Source organism: Myodes glareolus, chromosome 1, assembly GCF_982192425.1.
Source record: "Myodes glareolus chromosome 1, mMyoGla1.1, whole genome shotgun sequence".
NCBI classification, from domain to species: Eukaryota; Metazoa; Chordata; class Mammalia; order Rodentia; family Cricetidae; genus Myodes; species Myodes glareolus.
Genome location: NC_142026.1, coordinates 14,707,646 through 14,730,753, shown reverse-complemented (window position 1 = coordinate 14,730,753; position 23,108 = coordinate 14,707,646). Strand labels below are relative to the sequence as shown.

Here is a 23,108-nt window from a genome sequence, read left to right as displayed (position 1 = left end):
ACTGGTCTGAAACTTGTTATGTAGACCAGGCCTGCCTTTGCCTCCCAAGCTCTGGGATTAAAGGCGTGTACCAGCATGTCTGGCCACTTTAATCTTTCTTTCTTTCTTTCTTTCTTTCTTTCTTTCTTTCTTTCTTTCTTTCTTTCTTTCTATTTTTTTGAGGTGGTTTCTCTGTGTAGCCCTGGCTGTTCTGGATCTTGCTCTGTAGATCAAATTAGCCTTGAACTCAGAGATCCACTTTTTTTTTTTTTGAGACAGGGTTTCTCTGTATAACAGTACCTTATTTTATTTTTTCTTCCTTCCTTCCTTCCTTCCTTCTTTCTTTTTTTCTTCATTTCTTTCACTAAGATTAATTTTATGTGTCAAAGTATCTGGGCTACAATGTACAGGCGTTTGGTCAGATATTCTGGGGACTGGCAAGATGGCTCAGAGGGTAAAAGAACTATTTATGCACGCTTGAAGATCAGATTCAGAGCCCCAGCTCCCATTTTAAAAGCTGGGCGTGGTGGCTGTGCCTGTGAGCCCAGCAATGAGGAGACAGAGATACAGGATCCCTGGAGCTCAGTGGCCAGACTCTACCTATATCTGTTCACTTATATCTGGGTTTCTTGACAGACCATGCCCAGCTTGTACGTGGTGATGAGGATCTAGACTCAGGGCCTCCTGCAAGTGCAGCAGGCACTTTAAACCACGCCCCCAAGTCATCTTCCCAGCCTCTGATCACATTGTTTTGCAAAGTAAATCTATCCAATGAAAGTACAGGTTAGTGCATCATATCACAAATAGCTATACTAACTAGTAGGTGGTCTGCAGCTTGACAGGCCATGAGATGGGATTTATGGGTACTTCTGGGAAAGGTAGTTTTGTTTGATTACTAGATGGATAGGTGTGATTATCTCATTGGAGTAAAAAAAACATATAGATGATACTACACAGTGGAGACATTTACTTTTTGGCCTTATTGTTTTCTTACATTCTTAGTGTTCGGATACATTTCAGGTGTGTTACTTTGTATGCGTAGATTTTATTTAAATGAAATTTTAAACTGTTTGCTTTGCTGTAGGTGCACTGGGAAAGCGCAGGTGTAGGGGAGGGTGTGTGTTCAGGAGCTGTGGAAGCAGGCTTGTGGAATTCCTCCCAACTGGACTGGTTTGAGAGCACGAGAAGCCAGCAATCACCTTTGGCTTTGCGGTGTTACGTCATCTTCCGACGCCAGCCACATCACCTGAGCTTTATTGTTGCCTTTGCTGCACTCTGCCTCGTAAACATCCCTGCCCCCGACTCCTGCCCTCTGTTGGTCTTGCTCCTATTAGGAGAAATGAAATTGGCTCTTAATTGCATGGAACTCTTGAGAGCCCTGGGTACTGACACACCGGGACTTGCTGGTGTCAGTGTGGCCCAGTTGTGGAATCACGCAAGGGTTCTGAAGAGCTCTCCGTGAGAGCCGCGTGGCTCGTTTGCGGGCTTTGATCACACCTGTGTGGGCAATGAGTTCTGGTGGGGGTGGAGACCTGCTCCCCAGCCTTCAGCTCCCCAGTGTGCCGGTGAAGGGGAGTGTCTGGGTGGGGGTGGGGGAGCTCCTGGATACCTGTGGTTCCATCCCTGCGTGTTATGCGTGGCGGTGTTGTTTTCAGCGCGGAAGCAAGCCGTGTCACTCTGCGGTTGCGCAATGTAAGAAGCAGGCCCTGTAGTCTCGAGAAATAATTGCCAAGTTTAATTACGCGTCAGGTGAGGAGGAAAAGTCACACCCCAGCTCTTTTTTTTTTTTTTAAACTAGTTTGTCATTGTTATCAAAACACTTGGGGCAATTTTCTGTGGACCTGAGTTCAGACGACTTAGTTCCGTCTTCCCTAAGCAAAGTGTTTGTTTTGTTGTCCTCTGCTGCGAGCTTGCAGGAAGTGTGCGCTGGGGCCACAGGTTGTTAGTGCTGCCTGTGCTGCGTTTGATTAAGACTGAGAACCAGGAGATCCACCCTTCCACCCTGGCCAGCCGTCCTGAGGGCTGTGGTGGAAGTCGCCATGTCTATAGTCATAGTCACTGCTTCTTACTTGTTCATGTGCGCAGCTGAATGCGGTTCAGCTTCATTTTTTACCCCGGTTTTTTTTTTTTTTTTTTTTTTTTGATAGCTTCAGTTGACCTTACCAGAGGGAAAATAGGTGCAAAAGGTATGGCTACGAATCTGTTGCATTGTGGTTTGTGACTGAATCTAGACATCCCTTGGGGGCCTGCGAAACTAAGTCGCATCATACTGTGCATGTCCTTTTTCTGTATAAAGTGGGTAAGTCTCAGTACTTTTTTAGTGGGGCTGGGGAGCTACAGTGTGCAGTCATGCCCCGCTACTTCCTGTGTCTATCTGTTCCTCGGTCCTCCAAAACCTCTATGGCTCGTTTTGGTCGGCTAATCGCTAGCTCTGCCCTCTGATTCAACGCAGACTTCATTAGCAGTCTTGGAAGTGTCAGAATGTGATCACAATATCCCACCACATAGGGCTGCCACTCGGCAGTTTTGAGAGAGGAAACTGAGCTTGTTGTCCACATTCATGTATAATGTGAAGAGTCTGATCTGCTCAGTGCTTTCTTGCTGGGCTTCGAGACCCACCGTGGGTAAGGTTACCATGGCAACCGTGGGGCCTTCCTTGGATTAAAGTTGAAACCGCTTCACCCCCTTCTGAACCCTGCCAGAAGCTTGGGGTCCAGGATTCCCTGGGATGGAGACCTGAGGTTGGAGGTCAAGGCACTGAGCAGAGACAGCATCTGACAGGTCTCTGAGGTGGTAAGGGAAGACCGGTCAGCTCGGGGGTGCCCAGGATGCCTTTCTCATCTGATAGACCATGCAGGGAATTTGAGAACTGGGGCCCCCCTCTCCCTGGCAGATTCTTGGTTGGTTCTGCAACAGAGTCCTGCACCCACTCACCCCATCTGCCTCTCTGCCCCACTTTCTAAAGGGCAGTTCTTGTCTTCTGTTTCCGCTGCTTCCCACCGCTTTTGACTGTCTAGCTGCAGACAGTCAAGGGCAGAGCCAAACAGGACGGCAGAGAGCTGAGCCTCTGCTCAGGCCGTCTGTCCTTTTCTTCTTTGTTCCCCTATGGCCCAGGACATCTTCACCCGTATTTGTCCGTCCCCATCTTTATGTGGCCTTCTCATTTGTCACATGGTGAGGACCTGGTCACTAGGAGAGCATCGATTCCCTGGGACTAGACTTACAGGGAATCGCAAGCTCCCTGACGGGGTCAGTTCCCCGGAAAGAGCAGGAGGCGTCCTTTCTGCGTCCTTTCTCTTCTGCTCGGCTAGGAGAGCATCGATTCCCTGGGACTAGATTTACAGGGAATCGCGAGCTCCCTGATGTAGGTGCGGGGAACTAACCCCAGGCCCCCGGAAAGAGCAGGAGGCGTCCTTTCTCTTCTGCTCGGCTAGGAGAGCATCGATTCCCTGGGACTAGATTTACAGGGAATCGCGAGCTCCCTGATGTGGGTGCGGGGAACTAACCCCAGGCCCCCGGAAAGAGCAGGAGGCGCCCTTTCTCTCCTGCTCGGCTGCCCCGCCAGCCCCATATGCTACCACTTAAATGGTTTAACCTCTGCCCTGGTTTGCAGCTCTTACCCGTTTAAAGTGATACTTTAGCTGTGTGGAGACAAGGAGGGGTGGTGTGCCCACCGAAACATTTCGGAGGGACTCTTTCCCAGCGTACCCCTCCTTCCAGGTGCGGGTGGCCGCGCACACTGTTGCTTTTTTAGCCAGTCGTGGAAGCTGACACTATGCTTCTGTCCTGACAGTTAACATTCACTGTCTCGTTCTGTTTTCTGTTGCCGAACAGAATATCTGGTAATAGGCAGAAGAAAGAATTTTATTTGGGCTCATGGCTTGGCAAAGGAGGAACTCTAAGAACATGGCCCCGACGGGAGCCTGTGCCAATTCAGCTCGTGGCAGAGGAACAGCGCACGAGGGACGCCCTCACTTTATAGTAGCCCTCTCTGAGATAACTAATTGTAGTGGTTTGACCGAAATGCCCTCCACAGGATTGGTTCCCATTTGGCGGTGCTGTTTGCGGAGGGTTAGGTGATCCCCGGGGGGAGTTTTGAGAGTATATGACCTATGGCCTCACCCTACTTCCATTTCCCTCTCTTTCTCCTTTGAACTTGCCGTTTGAGGGTTTGACCTCTCAGCTTTAAGCTCCCGCCGCCATACCTCCCCTCCGTGATGAGCTCGTATCTTTTATGTGTGTTGCCGTGGTCATGGCATTTTATCACGGTAACAGAAAAATAATTAATACTCGAATTCAGTCCTTTGAGATCTCTATCCTTTCGTGAGAGCGGCGCTCTGATGACATAATCACTTCCTGCAGGTCCCAGCACATTCGGAACTGTTGTTCCATTAGCAATTAAACTTGAGCGCAGCTTTCGGGGGGGGGGGGGGGGGGGGGGACAAACCATGCTGAAAACCATAGCACGGGCAGTGTGCTTCTTACAGAACGCTTTCGCTTATATGCTGAGTGTTACAAGGCCGGTGTTTTTGATTAATGAACAAATTAGAAGGCACCAAGAATATGTAGTTTTCCAGTAAAGGGTGGGAACTGGCTCAGATCCGGAGCAGTATTGTGTGACGCTCAGTAAGAACCAGGTTGCAGAGGCCTGGTTTTTAAGGTAGGAAGCTCACACTTCACAGATGGCTTTGAGACACTTAGTGATTTCAGTGACTACATTAGCTCACTGTGGCTGTTGTACAAAGTTTCATGAACTGGGTCTTTTTTTTTTTTTAAATATTTATTTATTTATTATGTATACAATATTCTGTCTGTGTGTATGTCTGCAGTCCAGAAGAGGGCACCAGACCGCATTACAGATGGTTGTGAGCCACCATGTGGTTGCTGGGAATTGAACTCAGGACCTTTGGAAGAGCAGGCAATGCTCTTAACCACTGAGCCACCTCTCCAGCCCTTGTTTTTGTTTTTTGAGACAAGAGTTCTCGGCTGTCCTGGAACTCACTCTGTTGACCAGGCTGGCCTTGAACTCACAGATTCACCTGCTTCTTCCTCCTGAGTGCTGGAGTTAAAGGCATGCAGCAACACCACCCAGCCAAACTAGGTGATTTTAACAACAGGAATGTATTCTCCCAGAGTTGTGTAGGCCCCGAGTCTGAGATCAAAGGCTGGTTTCTTCTGAGGGCTCCTAGAGAGAATCTGTCCCAAGATCCTCTCCTCAGACATGTTACATGTCATCCTGCCCTGTGTCTTCCTTCCTCTGTGTGCAGCTCGCTCTGTGTCCTGACTTCCTTTTCTGTGTGGATATAATCTCATTGGAATAGGACCCTCCTGTATACCCCGTCCCTATTTAATTACTTCTGTAAGACATTGTCTTCAAATGAGGCCACACTTAAGGTACTGGGAATTGAGATGTCAGCTTATGATGCTGAGGGGACACAATTCAACCCATGATGGTGAGCATGCCAGTAAAACGTATCAGTCAGACACAGACAGGGTCTGCTTTTGGGATCTGCTAAGGGTAAGAGCGGTGTCAGGTCGTGACAGTGCTTTGTTTTCCGGGATCCTGGGCTGTGTTTTTTAGGACTGTGTTTTCTAGCCTTGGGAAGTGGAGGTAGGGCCTACCTCCGGGACAAAAGGCAGGCAGGCTTAGTGCTCGTTGTGAAAAAATTGTGAGCCCCTTAAATTTGGTGCCTTGTTGCTCAACTTTCCCAGTGCTGCGACCCTTTAGCACAATTCCTCATGTTATGGAGACCCCACAACGATAAAATTATTTTTGTTGCTACTTCATAACTGTAATTTTACTACTGTTAAAAATTGTAATGTAGATGCATGTGCTTTCTGATGGTCTTAGGTGACCCCCGTGAAAGGGTCATTCCACCTCCCAAAGGGGTCATGACCTGCAGGTTGAGAACCGCTGCTCTAAAGCAATGCCCTACTTGTCCAGGTGTCTTGTCCCTCTTTATGCCACTGTGTAGACACCAAGGCTTACCGAGATGGTATAGACGTACTGATACAGGGCTGGTGAGATGCCCTGCGTCTAGGATGCTTACTGCTCTGTAGAGGACCCTGGTTTCCGTTCCCAGCACCTACACGATGGCTTTAATTGCCTGTAACTCCAGTTCCAGGGTATCTGATGTTCTCTGCTGACTTCTGTGGGCTCCTGCACTCACACGGTCTGCGCGCGCAGACCCCCCCCCCCCATGCACATGCACGTTTACATATAATGAAAAAAATACATTTAAAAAATGGATACAGGGGCTGGAGAGATGGCTCAGAGGTTAAGAGCACTGACTGCTCTTCGTGAGGTCCTGAGTTCAATTCCCAGCAACCACATGGTGGCTCACAACCATCTGTAATGAGATCTGGTGCCCTCTTCTGGTCTGCAGGCATACATGGAGGCTGAACACTGTGTACATAATAAGTAAATAAATAAAAAAAAATGGATACAGGAAGCTTGTACTTTTTTTTTTGTACTGACACCCCGAGACTTAGAACAGAACGTCAACTTGTGAGAGGGAACACTCTGAGGTATGTCACATCACAGTTCTTTTTTTTTCTTTTGAGTTGGGGTTTAATAAAAATATAAAGATATTTTAATATATTGTGAATCATGAAGGTCAAGAGAAAGAGGCACACGGATGTAGGATATACCCGAGAGTATGGCTGTAGGCTTCTGGAAGAGTCAAAGCAAGTGAGACGCATCCGAGAAAGAGTCACTTTCTTCTCTATTCCTGACTCCCCTAAAGCATCTTTCACGCTGTCTTTGAGATTGTGGCCGCCGGCCAGTGCTTTGGCTTATATTTGTGGTTTCCAGGCTATGTTTTGGTATTATCTCTGCTGCTTTTCACCCCCAGGTGAGACCTACCCCGAAACTGATAAAATGACAGCAGCTGTGGTTGAAATGGGGCCACAGCCTAGATTTCGCCGTGTTAGGCAGCTCCCTAGAGATCATTGTGGAACCTGTCCCACTCGGTCCTAAAAACAGTGGTGTTGAGTCGCTAGAGGTCCCTTTAAAATTCAGGTCTGATACTCTTAGGAATTGGGGGCTGTGGACCCCCAGACCCTGAATTTCTTATAAACAACTTGTTATGCTTGTAACTGCTCTGAGCAAAACAACTTGTTTTCCTGTGTTCGCAGCTGCTCTGAGCACCCTGATGGCAGGCTGGTGGGTCTGCAGCTAAAAGATCCCGAGAGCTGGGGCGTGGCCAGAGCCCTATATAAGCTGCCCCTGAGCACAATAAAGTGGGCATTCTTTTTTTTTTAAATTTTTTTCAAAGTTTATTAAATTATAAAAGTTTCCATTTTCGCCCCCCTCCCAACACCCTCCCACTCCCTCTCCTCCTCCCTCTCCATCCCTAAGAGCAGTCAGGGTTTCCTGCCCTGTGGGTATAAAGTGGGCATTCTTGAGGCATTCTTGTTTCAAGGATGATCCGTGTCCCTGTGTCTCTGTCCTTGAGTCTCTGTCTGTGTGTGTATGTTTTTAAATCTCCAGCCTAGTTCCTGGCTCACATACCATCCCGTAGTGCAGGCTCTACAAAAGAGAGATTATGTTTTAGGGGAAAAAATTAACTTACTACTTATTAATAGGCCAGTACAAATTTGGAATGGAAGAATTCTTATTTGTGTGTGTGTGTGTGTGTGTGTGTGTGTGTATAGGTCAGAATTGAATCTCTTTCCACTGTGGGATCTGGGGATTGAGCACAGGTCATCAAGTTTGCAAGTGCTTTTATTTGCTGAGCCATCTGGTCTACCCAGTTGGGGGCATCTTTTAGAGTAAACAGTAAAAAGTAGCTTTGAGCATTGCTTGCTGTGTCTCCCAGTTTGCCAGCTGTTTTTGCAAACAGTCTTATTCAACCCAGTCCCACCTGTTTGTTTCCTACTCTGTGGCTGCTTTCAGTAGTGGCAGTGGAGTTCCTGTGACTGGGAGCCAAAGCATTTGGTGTCTGGCTCTGGCATAAGAAGAGCAACCTGCAGGGCTCTACTTGAGGCCGCTTAGGCTTGGTGTGGGGCAGACTTGCCTGGATGATCATGTGATTTAATTTTCATTTGAAAAGGGTACAAAAATGACCCCTTGGTGAGAGGCTCCTCAAGCACCCTGATAATGGTAATTTGGAGGGAATTTAGAATGAAAATCTTGGGATTTTTTTCATTTATAGTATATTTTTCATTTACTGATTTTTTTTCCCTTTGAATAAACCCTTGATACAATGATCCAGTATATAATATTAGTCCAAATTGAAAAACTAATATTTTAAAAAATTTTTAGCCAGGTAGTGGTGGTGCATGACTTTAACCCCAACACTTGGGATGTAGAGGCAGGTTGAGGCCACCCTGGTCTACAGAGCGAGTTCCAGGACAGGCTCAAGCTACAGAGAAACCCTGTCCCGGGAAAAAATTACACACATGCATGCACACATGTGCATGCGCGCATTAGTGTTTTGTCTGCATGTATATCTATGTGAAGGTGTTGGATCCTGGAGTTACTGACAGCTGTGAGCCGCCATGTTGGTGCTCAGAACTGAGCCCAGGTCCTCTGGAAAAGCAGTCAGTGCTCTTATTCCACTGAGCCATCTCTCCAGCCCTCTAAAAAAAAACCCTAATTTTTATTGTAAAAGCCAGAGGTGGTGGATGACTCCAAGGAAACATCATCTTTCAGACACAACAGGACCGACACGTATAAACTCGCAGAGACTATGACGGCCTGCCTGTACAAGACTTGCACAGGTTCAAGCCAGACCCCAAATCCCAGTTTTGAGAAGGGGAAGTAACAAAACCTCATTCCTAACCAAGAAGCTATTTGCAATTGCGCCTGCTAGGAAAGGAAAAATCCGTTTTCCCTAGTGGAGTGTCACGGGAATATCAACCACACTCTAGGACAAGGCCCAGTCCTGTGAGTGGTTGGGCAACACAAAATGTACTCCGTATTTTTTGGTTTTTGAGACTTGGTTTCTCTATATAACTGTCCTGGATTTCACTCTGTAGACCAGGCTGGCTTCAAACTCACAGATTCACCTGCCCCTGGGTTTTGGGATTAAAGATGTTCGCCACCCCTGCCTGGCTGGGACTCCGTGTGTGTGTGTGTGTGTGTGTGTGTGTGTGTGTGTGTGTGTGTGTGTTGTGTACTTTTTGTTTTGTGTTGATCTTTTTTGTCTTGCTGATTTTTGATTGTTAGTTTGTTTTCAATTTTTGTTGTTGTTATTTTTTTTTTTTTCTGAGAGAGAGAGAGAGAAGGAAGGAAGAGAAGATGAAGTTGGGTTGGTAGGGAGGTCAAGGGGGTCTGGGGAAGGGAAAGAATATAATCAAAATATTGCATGAAAAAATTTAAAAGTCAATAATCTCTAATTCCCAAGTATATTAAAATGCACTCCATCTTAGGTTACTGTGATCTCACCCTTGACCCTCATATCTCTGGGATGTAAATCCACAGTAATTGTCTTACGGGCTTTGAGTTGATGAGAACCGACCGTGTTGACAGGAAAGCAGATAGCGGAGGAGGCAAAGGTCTCCTGGACCAGACACGGCTGCGTCTCCAGAACTAACAGGCCGCTCCTAATTGGGTTGATAAGGAGAACACACCTGTCTGTGTCAGGAACTACTTGGGTAATGATCAACAGGTGTTTTAGCAGCGAATTCCCAGGTGAAACCAGTGCTGTCTCTGCATCTTTTACTCTGGTTCTTTTACTTTCGAGCTGGAGTGTCACGTCCGTCTTCAGGCTTTGTAAGGGGAGGCCCTAAGTACCCGAGGTCATATGCAAATGCCACACCGGTCTTATATGGGGGACTTGAGCATCTTCAGATGCTGACATCTGTCAACACTAAACATACGATTTGAATATATCTTCCAGTATGCTTTACATTGCCCCATCTGTAGCTCCGAGTGTAATCTAAGTGCTATTGTAAGTAGCCTCCCACTGTCTGTAGCTCCGAGTATGAGCTAAGTGCCACGTAAGTAGCCTCCCACAGTCTACCATACATTGAAAGTCTTTGAAGCGGCCTTTAGCATGGCCCATTCTTTTATCTTTTAGATCTATTTATTTTTAAGATTTATTTATTTTTTTATATAATAAAAAAATCATTGGTGTCCTGCCTACATTTGTGTCTTTGTAAGGGTGTCGGATCCCCTGGAACTGGAGTTACAGACTGCTATGGATGCTGGGAATTGAACCCCGGGTCCCCTGCAAGAGCAGCCAGTGCTTTTTTTTTTTGCATGTTTGTTTTTTCCAGACATGGTCTCTCTGTCGCTTTGAAGCCTGTCCTGGAACTAGCTCTTGTAGACCAGGCAGGCCTTGAACTCACAGAGATCCGCCTGCCTCTGCCTCCGCCTCCGGAGTGCTGGGATTAAAGGCGTGTGCCACCGCTGCCAGGCGCAGACAGTGCTCTTAACTGCCGAGCCATCTCTGCAGCCCCTTATGGTACATTCTTCAGGTAACTGTGTGAAGCGACCTATTTCTACCTTCCTGGAAATAGCGCGTCTTCCTCTCCTCACGGTGAGCAGGAATTTAGCCTTCTCCTTTGCCTTTGGTGGCCGCAGCCTGTTGTCATTTTCTGTGCGGTCACGGGAGTCTCGGAACTCTTGGGATGGTTCCAAGTAGCTGCCCAGTACTCACTCATGACTCCTGGACAACACTGCTTCCCCTGGCAGCATCAGCTAAATCACATTCTGGGCTGGAGCCCTGAAGCCTTATGTGGCCTGAAACGCCACCTATTAGACAAAACGAGCTAGCCTTGTCCTGCTTAGGGTTTCCTTTCCAGGGCTTTGATGGCGTACTTCGGCAGTGGTAAGAGCTGTGAGCTATTGGCTTAATCTGGTTAAAGCCAGATAAGGAATTAGGTCAGAGGCCTTGGACCACAGTGTTGTGTTTCCAGAGGAGGTGCAAGGAGTCAAAATAAACAAAGGGAGTGGGGAAAAGCCCTGCTCAGCATTTGCCTTTGACCTTTCCTAGGTGGAAGCAGATGGGTACAGGCGGCGTGACTGAGTGACTGGGGCAAGGTGTGCCAATGCAAGGTGTTCCAAAGCAGTAATCCAAGGGTGGTGTTTGTCACCTGAGCCTCTGAATGGCATGGATACAACCTGCTTCAGAGTTTTTCTTTATTCATTTTTGAAGGGTGACATTATTTTGGGTGGACCTCAGGGCCTTGGTGGTACGGCAGCATGCAAGGCCTGGAGGCCTTCAGTGCTGAATTCTCGTAAACTATGGTGCTGTGTGATTCTCCCCCCCCCCCCCCCCCCCCCCCCCCCCCCCCCCCCCCCCCCCCCCCCGCTTAAGAGATGTAAGTAGATGTTTGTTTATTCACCCTAGACAGAGAGGGCGCCAATGGACCAATGAAGGGATTCCGGCCAAGTCCTGGTTGCTGGACTGATGTGTTTATCGGGCTTAATTACAGGAGATGGGTAACCCCGGTAGGCATACCACTAGGAAAACACACCCCAGACAATTGTTTTCTTCTGACATAGTCAGAGCTGGAATCTAAGGGAGATGAGCCTTCTGAGTTTTACGAGGGGGCTCTTAAGCCTGTCCCCTCCCTCCAGGAGAAATGTCACAGACCTGATGTCACGTAGGCGCTCAGCTGTAAGGTGGCGGAAGGGGTCAGGTCCGACCTGGAAGAAATAGCTGTGTTACACCAAGTTTCCCTTGGCAAGGAGTCTGTTCTCTTTTTTCCTGAATTATTTATTCACTGGTTAATTGTTGTGTGTATGTATGTATATGTGTGTGTGTGTGTGTGTGTGTGTGTGTGTGTGTGTATACATGCCATGGTTCATACCTGCATGGAGATCAGAGGACAGCTTCCAGGAGTTGGTACTGTCCTTCTGCCCTGTACCTTCTAGGGACTGAACTCAGATCATCAGGCACAGTGGCAAATACCCTTACCCGCTCAACTGTCCCTCTTAGGGAGCCAGTTCTGAAAGATCAGTAGCGAGGACCCAAGCGTTACCAAACCAGGTTCCTTTTGCTTGCCATGTAGCATGTCAGTCACAGAAATAATGAGGGCTTTGTTTGTTTGTTTTTCCGATAGGCTCATGCAACTAGGCCCAGTGCCTGGCAGCCCTCATCCATAGAAGCAATCATGCTGCCTCTCTTTATAGTGCTGGGATTATAGGCATTCACCGCTATGCCTGGATTAAAATGATGAGCTTTCTTTCCTTCCTTCTTTCCTTTTTTTATTTGTTTGTTTTTCTAGACAGGGTTGCTCTGAGTAGTCCTGGTTGCCCTGTGATTCACTTTGTAGACCAGGCTGGCCTCAAACTCGGAGACCTGCCAGCCTCTGCCTCCCACGTGCTGGGATTAGAGGTGTGCACCACCACCGCCTGCGCCATCACCGCCCATCAAAATGATGAGTTTTTTAAAACAGGAAGGACTTATTCATGAGGAAGCCAAGTGTGTAGAGTCAGGAGAGCAGCCTCGGCCATTTCTGTTCAAGGATATGATTTAGTATTTATGGTTAACAAAGCTGGGTGGTCTAGGGTGCGGGAAACAGTGGCTAGAGGTAAGGAAAATTGAAAAAAAAATGGCGTTCTGTATATGCATAATCAAATTTTATGGCTCTTCCCATTCAGAACATGGTGACATTAGCATGCTTTGGGTCCTCTGACTCTGACAGGTGCCTACCAGGCACTTGTAAAAGCCCGCATGAAGGGTTAGCAGTATCAACCATTTTGAGCCACTCACAAATTCCTAAAACACCAGTGCAGGCATTGTGCTGCTCTGGGAGGTTTTAACTGTAGCAAGCTCATGAGAATGCATCCCCTAGCTATGCAACATCTTCAGCTGGGTGTGAACCTGGCCATCTGGAAGACAGCGAGGCTGGAAGGCTTGTCTCCTGAGCCTCACCAGGGGAAGTTCCGCCAGGGGAAGTTCCGGCGTCAGGAACTGCCTCTGTCCCTGAAGGAGGGGTCTGCTGAGGATAACAAAGCCTTCATCAGAAGTTGACCTACTCAGCTGAAAAGGCTCATTGCTCTATCAGCTCTGGTTACCAGCAATTAGGTGCTCCTTTCTTAGAATGTGTCCCATTGTAATAACTTCCTCTGGTTAGGCCCTAACACCAAATGTTGAGAGCTGTTGGGGAGACAAGTCCTGGAACCCTCATAGGCCTAAGTGCCAGACTCCCGGACACTGACCCCTCTTGGACTGAACTCCTTGGCACGCCCTCTTTAGAGGGCCATCTAAGCTGATGTGTATCCTTTGATGTACTGGGTTTCTGTGTTCTGTCATTTGAGCCTGTCCCATCTGGGGTGAGGCAGAGGCAGATGGCTGTGAGTGCACCAGCTGTCTAGGAACAATGAAATAGAATCCGACCCTCCCCACTTGTACGCCATGTCTGATGGACGGAGAAAGCAAGCCTTGAGAACACTGAGGGACAATGCTCCTTCTGCCCAGGTGGCCTTGACACTGGCTAGTGCAGGGATCTGATCTCCCTTTGCATAATTGACTGCCTGACACCCTCCTTCCTCGATGGGTCTCCCCAGGGTGTCCCTCGGAGCAGGTTGCATGAGCTCTGGTTGCATTGATCTTCTTGCTGCTGCTGGATAGTGGTGGACAGCAGACAACAGAGGAGGACCACCCTTCGTTCTTATTTTATTTTTAGTTATTTATTTATCGGTGGTTTTTTGAGATAGGGTTTCTCTGTGTAACAACCTTGTCCGCCCTAGAACTCTTGCTCGGTAGACCAGACTGGCCTTGAACTCACAGAGAGCCACCTTCCTTTGCCTCCTGAGTGCTGGGATTAAAGGCGTGAACTACCACCGCCCAGGTTTATTATAATTATTTGGTTTTGGTTTTTCGATACAAGGTTTCTCAGTAGCTATGGAGTTATTATTTTATTCTCAAATACATTACATCTCGATCGGTCCCCCCCCCCCCCAGTCTCTACTCCTCTTCTCTCCCCTCCCCTTGATACCCCCTCCCTGAAAACAGAGAAGGGCTGCCTTTTTTCTTTTACTATTGTCATTATTATTATCTAATTCTTCTCACGTATATTGCATCCTGACTGTCATTTCGCTCCCCCCATCCCGTCTCCACCCCCAGACTCCTACTCCCCCCCCCCCCCCCCAGTAGAGGAGGGCTTTCTTTTCCCAGATGACCAGACCAAAGAACATCTTTGGGAAGTTTTACATTCTATCTAATTGAATTCTCATTTCCATTCCACATCGGTGATGGAGGAACAATAGTGTGGGCTAAATTTGGGTCTGATTGAGTGACAGCTCTTTGAGAAATAAGGAATCTGGGAAGCAAACAGTCTTGGACTTTTTGTGGGTTTCCTACTTAATCAGGTGAGTTGTTTACTTCATAGACTCTCACCTACCAGGTTTCTGCTTCAAATCCTCTTGGGTTTTCTTATGAATGTGATGCCAAATGTAGAGGGCAAGTCAGGGCCTGCCTGGCACACAGTGTGTCCTTGGTAGTTCTAGTTCTGAAAGAGGCGGGTCTGGACAGTAGCCTTCAAATCTCAAATGCCTGATTAGGCACAGAGTGGAAAGGTTAATGGATTATTTGGTTTTATTTTATCTTCATTGAATTCATTGCTTCTCAAATATATTGAGTCAAAATACCTTCTTATATAAATCTGCCTCGTTCAAAATAGGAAAGGAGTATATAGTATACACTATTTTTTTTTACTTATTGCACATGTATGTGCACATACACTCGTGCACATGTGGTAGTCCAAGGACAGTTTGTGAGAGATGGCACTCTTCCTCCGCCACTGAGTTGTCTGGCTCGCCCATACGTAGCTTTTTTTAGAGGATGGAGTGCTATGTTCTAGATTTAAAAGAGACTCCATCACCTTCAAAACTTGGCTTCCTCATGCATCTTATGTGCAGTTGAACTCAGCAAATCCAGTGTAGGCTGCACCGTGTACAGAGGACTACCTAGGATATGGATGAACCCAGGTTCTAGTGTCCAAGGCAGTGAAAGAGACCCTGCACAGACCAGTGTAGCAACGTATAGACAGGAAACCTACAGCACTGTTCATAAAGTTGCTGAGGGCGTTCTAGGGGAGAAGCTAGTACTTTCAGTGAAGCTGGAAGAGGTGGTGGCATAGGATAAGTAGGATTTAAATGTAGAGCAGTGGTTCTTAACCTTCCTAATGCCGAAATAGTTCCTCATATCGTGGTGACCCCCAACCATAAAATTGTTTTCATTGCTGCATCGTAGCTGTGATTTTGCTTCTGTTATGAATTGTAATATAAATATATTTATTTTCTGTTGGCCTTAGGGGGTCCCCATGAAGGGGTCATGACCCACAGGTTGACAAACAGTGATGTATACAAATGAGGATGCTCATCCTTGGTTCAAGGCCCCAAAGCAGTAGAGAACAGTGTGTCTCAGTTCCAATGTCAGCACTCGGGAACTCGGGAGGAGGAAACCAGAGGATTGCTAGTTTCGAGACAGCCTGGGCTACATAGTAAGAGTGTGTCAAAAACAAAACAAAGAGTGTGTGTCAGGGTCAGGGGATCCTGCCATTCTAACAGCGTGAATGAACATGGAGGTTATTGTTTTAGGATCTAAATGGGATAAGCCAGACACAGAAAGACAAATGCTGCCTGATTTCACCTTTGTTTGGATTCTAAAGTGGCAAATTTATACAAACAGAGTGTAGAATTGTGGTATCAAAGGCTGGAGCTGCTTGTTAGAGAGTACAGTGTTTAAAGCTTTGTAAAATTTGTGTTGATGTGCGAGTGTCCCGTCGGCGTGTATGTCTGTGCACTCTGCACACCTGGTGCCCACAGAGTCAGACGAGAACAGAGAGTGCTCTTAACTGCTAGGCCAGCTCTCCAGCCCCGGATATACAGTGCTTCGATTTTGCGCAGGAGAAACGGTCTATCTTAGTGTTTCTGTTGCTGTGAAGAGACACCGTGACCGTGGCTCTTGTAAAGGAAGACATTTCTTTGGGGCTGACTTACAGTTCAGAGGTGTAGTCCCTTGCCTTCATGGCAGGGAGCTAGCCAGCGCTCGGGCAGACGTGATGCTGGAGAGGTAGCTGAGAATTCTACATCTTGATCCACGGAGAGCAGGAAGAGCCTGGTTTGAGCATCTGAGACCTCACAGTAACACACTGCTTCCAACAAGGCCACACCTCCAATAATGCCACTCCCAGTGAGCCTATGCAGGCCCTTTGCGTCCAAACCACCCTGTGGTCTAAGGAACTGAAATCAGTGTTCCTGTTCCCAGCCAGCTCTTGGCACTCCAGGCTGGAAGACAGTGACATGAGATTTCATTTTGTTTCTTTCTTCCATGTTGTTCATATCAATATCAATTAGTTCTAACTGGATTTGGCCAACAACTGAAGAGGAGAAACCAAAAACATGTATAGTTATGAATGCCTCTAGGTGTTCGTTTCAGCACAAATTTTCCATTTGACTTGGTTCCTAGGTGTGTTTCATGGAATTTCCTCATTATTCTTGTTGCCCGATCTTTGCTAATTCACGCATTCTTAATATTTAAGGCCACCGCAGCACACTGACCTCAGTATACTGTTTTGGAAATTATAGGAAAATAAACACAAGCTAAGGAAATAAGACTTAATGTTTGGTGCTCAGTGGAACGAAATTCTCTTGTGAAGGTTATTTAGCTGATCTTGAATTTTTATTTTCAAGTCGTTTCAAGCTTAAAAAGTAAGTCATTAAAATTGAAGTGTTACAGAAGTACGTCAAGAACTTGCTCCTTCCTACCACGAGGGACTACGTCTTTTCAGTTATGTAGAGATGTAACTGGAGGGGTTTCTTATGCCATCATTTCTCACTCCCCTCACTTTCGCTCTGTTATTTAGAGTTATTTAAAGTACTGAAGGGGAAATTCAGTCGCCTCTTCCTGCTTATTTTATTAAATCCAAATTTTAGTTAAGTCTACCAAGGCTTCTACTTGTTTTAGATTTTTTTTTGGATTTTATTTTTATTTTATGCGCATTGTTGTTTTTGCCTCTATGTATGTCTGTGTGAAGGTGTCAGATCTTGGAGTTACAGACAGTTAGCTGCCGTGTAGCCGCTGGGAATTGAACTCAGGACCTCTGGAAGAGCAGTCCGTGCTCTTAACCTCTGAGCCATCTCCAGCCTCTGTTTTAGAGGTTCCCCCCCCCAACTGAACTTTAGGTATTATTGTGTTAAAAAAGATAATAATCTTATGTGCAGATGAATGGATGTGTGAAAGTTTGATCCTACTAAGCTTTTTTAAAATGTTTATTTATTTATTATGTACACAGTCATAATAAATGACTGCAGGTCAGAAGAGGGCACCAGATTTCATTACAGATGGTTGTGAGCCACTATGTGTCTGCTGGGAATTGAACCTGTGGAAGAGCAGCAACCAGAGCTCTTAACCTCTGAGCCATCTCTCCAGCTTGATCCCATTAATCTTAAGGGCAGGTTATTTACAGAAGGGGAGGCTGGGATGCTAGGCTGTGTCACCATTCAGCTGGCAAGGATCCTTTTGCTCATGAGTAGATCGTGGGTAGGTAAGAAGTTATTCCCTAGTAGCCTTTATCTTCAAAGTGTTTGGCAGCAGTAAGAAGAGTTGTAGCAGGCAAAGGGAGAACATGTGGCTGTCCCGGTACAGGACCCAGGCGGTCGCCAGCCACAGCTCAGCCTGGGGTTTGAGACTCTTGGCTTTGAAAACATGGCTCTCTGGAACCCTTGTGACCAAGGCCTACAGCTTGTCATCTTTGGCCCTTTTAGTCTTTTTTTATACCTTCCCTCTCTGTGTCAAGATTTATTTATTTTGTGTGTATGGGTGTTTTGCTTCCATGTATGGCTGTGTACCGTGTGTGTACTGTGTGTGTGCCGTGTGTGCGCCGTGTGTGTGCCGTGCCCTCAAAGGCCAGAAGAGGTCATCAGATCCCCTGGAATTGGAGTTACAGATGTTGGCTGCCATGTGGGTCCTGAGAACCAAACCTAGGTTTCTGCAAACAGAGCAAGTGCTCTTAACCTCTGAGCCACCTCCTCAGCCCACATCGGTCCTCTGATATGGACTTTTATGTTGAGGGCCAATTACGGCCTTGCATGAGTTGTGGTTTCTCTACTGGGGGAATTGTCAAATAGCGAATAATGGACAATAGAAGAAAGCAGAATCTGGATGACCCAAACAAAGGCTTTCTCTTCTTGCCACCCGCTTACCAGTTATTTTTCTATTGCTAACTATCAACACTGAATTTATATGAATCCATGCAATTTCAGTGCCTCTAACTCTGAAAAATAAAAATAAAACTTTTGTCTATCCATGGAAAGGGTCATGTCAGGGGCATCAGCACCAGACAATTTAGTAGACCTTCAGTCACAAGTTAGTGAAGCCACCTAGTGGTTTGTTGCATAAATTAAGGTTCTGGGTTCTTGCAAAGCAGCTCTTTTAAAGGTTCATTTTAAAATTTATTTACTAATTATTATTCTTATTTTTTAAAAGATTTATTTATTTATTATATACACAGTATTCAGCCTCCATGTATGCCTGCAGGCCAGAAGAGTGCACCAGATCTCATTACAGGTGGTTGTGAGCCACCATGTGGTTACTGGGATTTGAACTCAGGCCCTCTGGAAGAGCAGTCAGTGCTTTTAACCTCTGAGCCATCTCTCCAGCCCACTAATTATTATTCTTATTTTGGTTTTTCAAGACAGGGTTTCTCTGTGTAGCTTTGGAGACTGCCATTCTGGAACTTGGTCTCTAGACCAGGCTGGCCTTGAATTCACAGAGATCCATCTGTCTCTGCCTCCTGAGTGCTGGGATTAAAGGCATATACCATCCCCACCCAGCAAAATGTTTATTTTTTATTATTTTTAATTATGAGCATATGTCTGTGGGTATGTGTACTTGCATGCAGGTGCCCGTGGTGGCAAAGGCACCAGACTCCCCTGGAACTGGAGTTACAGGCAGTTACGAGCCATCTAACATTAGGGCCGGTAACCAAACTCGGGTCCTGTGCAAAAGCAGTGAGCTCTCTCAGCTGCTGAGCCATCTCTGCAGCCCATCAGTATTGTTTCTGAATTATATCTGCACTGACTCGAAGAAGGATGGGTACTGATTTCTGTTTGAAGGCCATCGAAGCAACTGACCCTCACGGTAAGCTGTGGTGTAGGCCGTGTTACAGCCGTAATGCAGATGATACGTAGGCAGTGAGGTAGCCTGTCAGTGGGGCTGGACCCAAACCCAGACAGTCCTGCTCAGCACTGTGTGTTGTACCGAGCGGTCACCTAAGGACTGTAAGGTTCTCTACCGGAAAGGTCATTGCTCGAGTTTTTCCTTTGCTATATATCCAGTCTGGGGCAGGGGTTCGCTAGGTATGCTTTAATATGGTGCCAAGATGAGGCCAGAATTACATATTATTTATTTTTAAAAATTTAAAAACCCCGTTATTTTAGGTGTATCGGTGCTTTGTCTGCTCGTATGTCTGTAGATCGTGTGCATCAAGTGCCCCCAGAGGCCAGATAAGGCGTCAGAGCCCCTTGGGACTGGAGCTGGAGGTGGTCATGAGCCACCGCGTGGTGCTGTGCTGCACATCTGGGTCCTCTGGAGGAGCCTTGGTCTAACCGTTGGGCCATCCCTGTCCTTTGTGTAGCTTCCAGATGATTTGGTTGCCCTCACTCCCTAGGTCACAGTCAAAGACTTTGTCTTTGACCCTAGGCATCACACACTTGTGCCTGTGCCTTTGGCTGCGTCACACCCTGTGCCTTTGGCTGTGTCACACACTTGTGCACACGTCTTTGGATCTTTTTATTTTTAATTTTTTTTTAAGGGAATAGGAAATCCACAACTTCCTGTCGTAGAGAGGGTAGCAGAAAGCCTGCTCTCTTCTCAGGGCATGACCAGTCCTCGGATCCAGTCCAAAATGCAGCCATGACAAAGCACACTTTATTTTGTTAGCTTTTCTTTTTCAAAGTGGTATCTTTCGGAGCGTGTGAATGGCAGCTAAATTTATTTTTCTTAACTAGGCATGTAAGTTGAAAGGCAATCTGCAAGGCAAGTGTGTTTTGAAGGGAGCTTTCAGTTACAGGAGTCAAAATATTAAATAGCTTGCATCCAACATTTAAAATGATGTTCTCTAAAGCCGTGAGTGAGGACAGGTGTCTTTTCTGAGAAAGAAGAAGGTGTTCACTTAAGATGATTGCTCTTTACAGATAGCTATGTCACCTTGAAAGCAGATTCCTGGGACGCCTTCAGAGAAAGCTTAGACCCTGAAGACCTGTGACTCTGTGTTAGGATCTATATGATGTGGTCTATGTGATGCCCGTATCACCCGAAGGCTGGTAGAGGACTTTCAAGAATGGAAACTTTTTAATGACTCCCTGTGTACCTGAGCAATTTACCCTGCCAAGAGTGATGCCAAGATACGGTGTGGGAAACACGGCTAGGAATCGGGGTGCTTGGGGGTCCTGGATCTGTTTATCATTCTAATAACACACTGAGATGTAGAGTCCTGCCTTTTTTTTTTTTTAATGAGCTTTAGAGTAAAACTTAGGTTCAAACACCACTTTTGATATCTGTTACCTGGAATGTATTAGATTCATCACGCAAATTATTTGAGCCTTAGTTTCTTCATCTATATATTGCCCCAATATATGGATTTTATTAGGTCTTTATTGTAGGCAGGCATTGACTTTTCTTCTTTTGCTTATGTCTGTGTGTTGTGAGTATGTACGTGTATGTGTGGTGCGTGTGCATGTGTGTTGTATGTGTGCATGTGCGTATGTGCTGATATGAGCAGTCTCCCTCAGTCACTCGACCCTATTCATAGTACAGGGTATCTCAGTTAAAGCCAGAGCTAACCACTTTGGCTAGTCTAGCTATCCAGCTGGCTTTGGGGACTCCCCCTATACCCCATATTTCTGTCTCTGAGTTCTAGAATTAGACAGACCTCTACACCAACTGGGCCTTGGGTGCTGAGGATCTGAACTCTAGTCCTCACTCTTGTGTGGCAAGCACTTTACTTGTTGAGACAACCCTTGTCCTAATATTTTATACTTTAAGTCTTGACAGTAGTCTTACGTGGAAACTTTTACTATTGCTAACCCCATTTTTTCAGGTCAGGTCACTGCATGGAGAAAATGGATAATCAGAGAGTCTAAGTAACATGTTTAGAAATGATGTCACAAAAAATAAAAAATAAAATAAAATAATAATAATAATAAAGAAATGATGTCACCCAGAAGGGGACGTATTCTTCAATGGTGGCAGCAGAGTTCTTGTCAACTCCGTCTCATCCACGCCTCCTTTTCTTTTAGGATTGTGTTTCAGATTAGTGAAGAGAGGAACCACATGTTGAAGCAACATGCATCTCAGAAGTGAGATAGAGGTTTTGGGCCAGAGGTTGTTAGTGAAGGTGGATTTTATCTCTTGCAGGAGTGGCAGAGACTCAACTATGATATCTACACCCTGCGGCAGATTCGCAGGGAAGTGCGGAACAGATGGAGGCGAATCCTCGAAGACTTGGGTGAGTGTGAAAGAGATTGTGAAATGGTGAAATAACTAGTCACGTGCATTGCTTCTCACTGCTTCCACCATGGCTTCTGCAGAAAGATCGCCAGCGCTGACTATTAGTGACTATTAAACTGCCTTATGCTGATTCGTTCTTCACTTTTGCTTTTATGCTCTCAAGTATAAACCTTGATATTTCTGTTTTCCCAAGCTCATGTTACTTGGCCATATGTTACTTCATCTGTCCCCAAGTATGAGATAACACAGGGTGTTACTGTTTACTGTTTTGTCTTTATTTATTGATCGAATTAGAGGGGGTTGACTGAGCAAGTAGTAATTTCTGGATATGACAGGTTGAAAGAAATAGTGTTTATAAGAGATAGTTAAACACAGCAGAAAGTTCTAAAAGAAGCAAAAGGAAGAAAAGTTACAAGGTTGGGAAAATACACTTGACATTATGGTAGACACTGAATAATGGCCTTTCTTAATTTTACTACGGTTGAGTAACTATATCCCCGCATCATATAAGCTCGCTTTAGTGTTCAGAAATGAACAATCACCTTTAAAGTCCTTGATCATTCTACTTTGAAATAACATGACCCGTGGCATTAAAGATTTTCAGAGGCGGGATACCAGGTTGCAAGCCCTGGCTGGCTAAGTTGGGGAATAGCGGGGTAAGGTGGACACTCTGCCCTCTTAACTCATTCAGTATTACTGTGGGTTGGGAGTTTGCAGTGTAAGTCAGCCTGAGCAGGTCTCATCCTTTGATTCTTTTCTATCTTTAGGAAAATAATTTTTACCAGCTGTCCAGACTACCATGAGGAAGGAGATCAGGGCTTTAAGATGTAGCAACCTGGAGGTGACGTCACTGTGCAGGCCGGGGAGAGGTGCAGGATTCTAGAACAGTACAGTGGCAGGTGCAGTGAGCAGTCAGGGTCAGGATGACTTCCCTCCTAGAAGGACAAGGGAACAAGGAAGAGCCAGCAAGAACAAACATGAAAATAGAAGTTTTTCTGTTGTTGCTTTTGTTTTTCTGAGACAGCCCTAGCTGTCCTGGAACTCACTCTGTAGACCAGGCTAGCCTTGAACTCAGAGATCTACCTGCCTCTGTCTCCCAAGTGCTGGGACTAAAGGTGTGACCACCACCGCCCTGCAAAGATAGTTTTAAGTAAAGAGCCTCCTGCTTACACAGAGCTGGGAAGCAGCATTTATTTATTTATTTATTTATTTATTTATTTATTTATTATGTATACAATATTCTGTCTGTGTGTGTGCCTGCAGGCCAGAAGAGAGCACCAGACCCCATTATAGATGGTTGTGAGCCACCATGTGGTTGCTGGGAATTGAACTCAGGACCTTTGGAAGAGCAGGCAATGCTCTTAACCTCTGAGCCATCTCTCCAGCCCAGCATTTTTTTTTAAAACTGCTTGCTCTTCTGAGGGCTTCCAAATACATACTCAGAGACTTATTTTTACTTACAAATGCCTGGCCTTAGCTTGGCTTGTTTCTAGCTAGATTTTCTAACTTAAATTATCCAGTTCTCTTTAACTATGTTTTGCCTCTGGGCTTTTACCTTTCTCTATTCTATATAACTCTCTTTCCTTTCTTACTCCATGGCTGGCTGGGTGACTGGGTGGCTGGCCCCTGGCATCCTCCTCTCCTTTCCCTTTTCTCACTCATTGCCCCTCTTGTTTTTCTTCCAAGCCTAGATTTCTCCTCCTATTTATTCTCTCT

At 46.1% G+C, this 23,108-nt stretch overlaps 1 protein-coding gene across 1 annotated transcript in view; it reads left to right on the top strand.

Annotated features, from left to right (window-relative positions):
- Mreg (melanoregulin) overlaps positions 1-23,108 on the top strand; it is a 61,642-nt gene that overhangs the window by 35,456 nt on the left and 3,078 nt on the right. The window contains exon 3 of the mRNA XM_048459299.3: positions 21,300-21,390. Within this exon, the coding sequence (XP_048315256.3) occupies positions 21,300-21,390 (91 nt within the window). The remainder of the gene's footprint in view (positions 1-21,299; positions 21,391-23,108) is intronic.